The 1,445-nt window shown below is 66.8% G+C and overlaps 1 protein-coding gene across 1 annotated transcript in view; it reads right to left on the reverse strand.

The window, feature by feature from the left end:
- Positions 1-62: 62 nt before the first annotated feature.
- The window catches only part of FOXI2 (forkhead box I2), a 3,952-nt gene continuing 2,569 nt past the window's right edge, over positions 63-1,445 (reverse strand). Inside the window, 4 exon segments of the mRNA XM_010859568.1 lie at positions 63-163; positions 166-225; positions 228-503; positions 1,177-1,440. Coding sequence (XP_010857870.1) covers positions 63-163; positions 166-225; positions 228-503; positions 1,177-1,440 — 701 coding nt within the window.

Consider the following 1,445-nt stretch of genomic DNA (forward strand, 5'->3'; position numbering starts at 1 on the left):
TCGTGGGGCCTTGAGCTCAGCGCCTGTGGACCCCGCACTCGGGAACACTCCCCGGCCTTCCATCAAACTTCGGTCCCTTCCCGGGTGTAGACGAAGTGACTGACGCGGAAGCCGGGGGCCGCCGTCTGCTGGCCAGCGGCGAAGCCGGGCGCGGGGCGGGGACCTGGGGGCTGTGAGTGGCGATCGTCGCGGGTCTCCCGAAGGAAAAGTCTCCCGCCAGGCCCCCGGTAAGGGGTTGAAGCCGCCAGCTAGGGCGCCCACGGCCGAGGCCAAACTGGAGAAGCAGGCTGCGGCCTCGGGCGCGGGCGGGGACGCCGAGGCCCCCAGGTCCGGGGAGGCGGCGCCCAGGGGCTCCAGCTCTGGCGCCCGGGCTCCGGCCTGGCTCCGGGGACCCGAGGGTGCGACTGCGCCCGCCTCCCCCCTCCGCTTCCTCTTCCTTCGGAAGTTCCCGTTGTCAAACATCTTCTCGCAGTTTGGATCCAGGGTCCAGTAATTGCCTTTACCTGCGGAAGAAGAAAGGGACCGGCTCAGAAAAATCGGGGTCTGGCCGAGGTGATGGGTGAGAAGGTGAGAAATGGAGGTCAGCTCCAGAAGGATTCCCACCGGCCCCTCCATGAACCCTTACCCCCACCCCAAACCTTGAGGGGACGCTGTGTACCGGATCGGGCGTCCACAGCGAAGGACGATGCCCGGGAAATACAGAGCCTCACAGAGGGCAAGGCCAGAGAGAAGGCCTATGAAATGAAGAAAGGAACCTGCTCTCCTCGGGCCACCGCTTCGCCCGTGGGGCGGAGCACACCTCGCCAGGCCTCTCTGCAGCCTCCCAAAGCGGCATCGCCTTTGTCTTAACCTTCGTGGGGAGAGCCGCCGTCTTCCCCACTTTAAGCAGAGGACATGCGCCCCCGAGAGAGGCAATTCCTAAGGTCGCCCCGGCAGGCTAGCTCTCCCGGGCTTCTTCATTCTGGAGAGCGCGCCGAGAATTAGAGACTCAGTTGCCCTGGATGTGAAGTCAGGGCTGCGGGGGTCTGCCGGCTTCCTGGAGCCCGTGGGCGGCTCCCCACCCTCCTCCCGCCTCGGCTCCCCTAGCTGGGAAGTCTGGACGGTCCAGGACCGCCGGGTCCCTCGAGTGCCCGCAGCCCGGAGTCCTGGACTCGCAAGGGGGCGCGCCTCTGTTACCTGGGTCGTCCTCGTCGCGGGGCACCTTCTTGAAGCAGTCGTTGAGGGACAGGTTGTGGCGGATGGAGTTCTGCCAGCCCGCCTTGCTGCGCTTGTAGAAGGGGAAGTTGCCGGCCACGTACTGGTAGATCTGGCTGAGCGTCAGCTTGCGCCGCGGCGCGCTCTGGATGGCCATGGCGATGAGCGCCGAGTACGAGTAGGGCGGCCGCACCAGCCTCAGCAGCTCCTGTTGGCCGGGCAGGCTCAGCCACGCCAGGTCGGCGCCTGCC

The sequence above is a fragment of the Bison bison genome, unplaced genomic scaffold, assembly GCF_000754665.1.
Source record: "Bison bison bison isolate TAMUID 2011002044 unplaced genomic scaffold, Bison_UMD1.0 scf7180017864456, whole genome shotgun sequence".
NCBI classification, from domain to species: domain Eukaryota; kingdom Metazoa; phylum Chordata; class Mammalia; order Artiodactyla; family Bovidae; genus Bison; species Bison bison.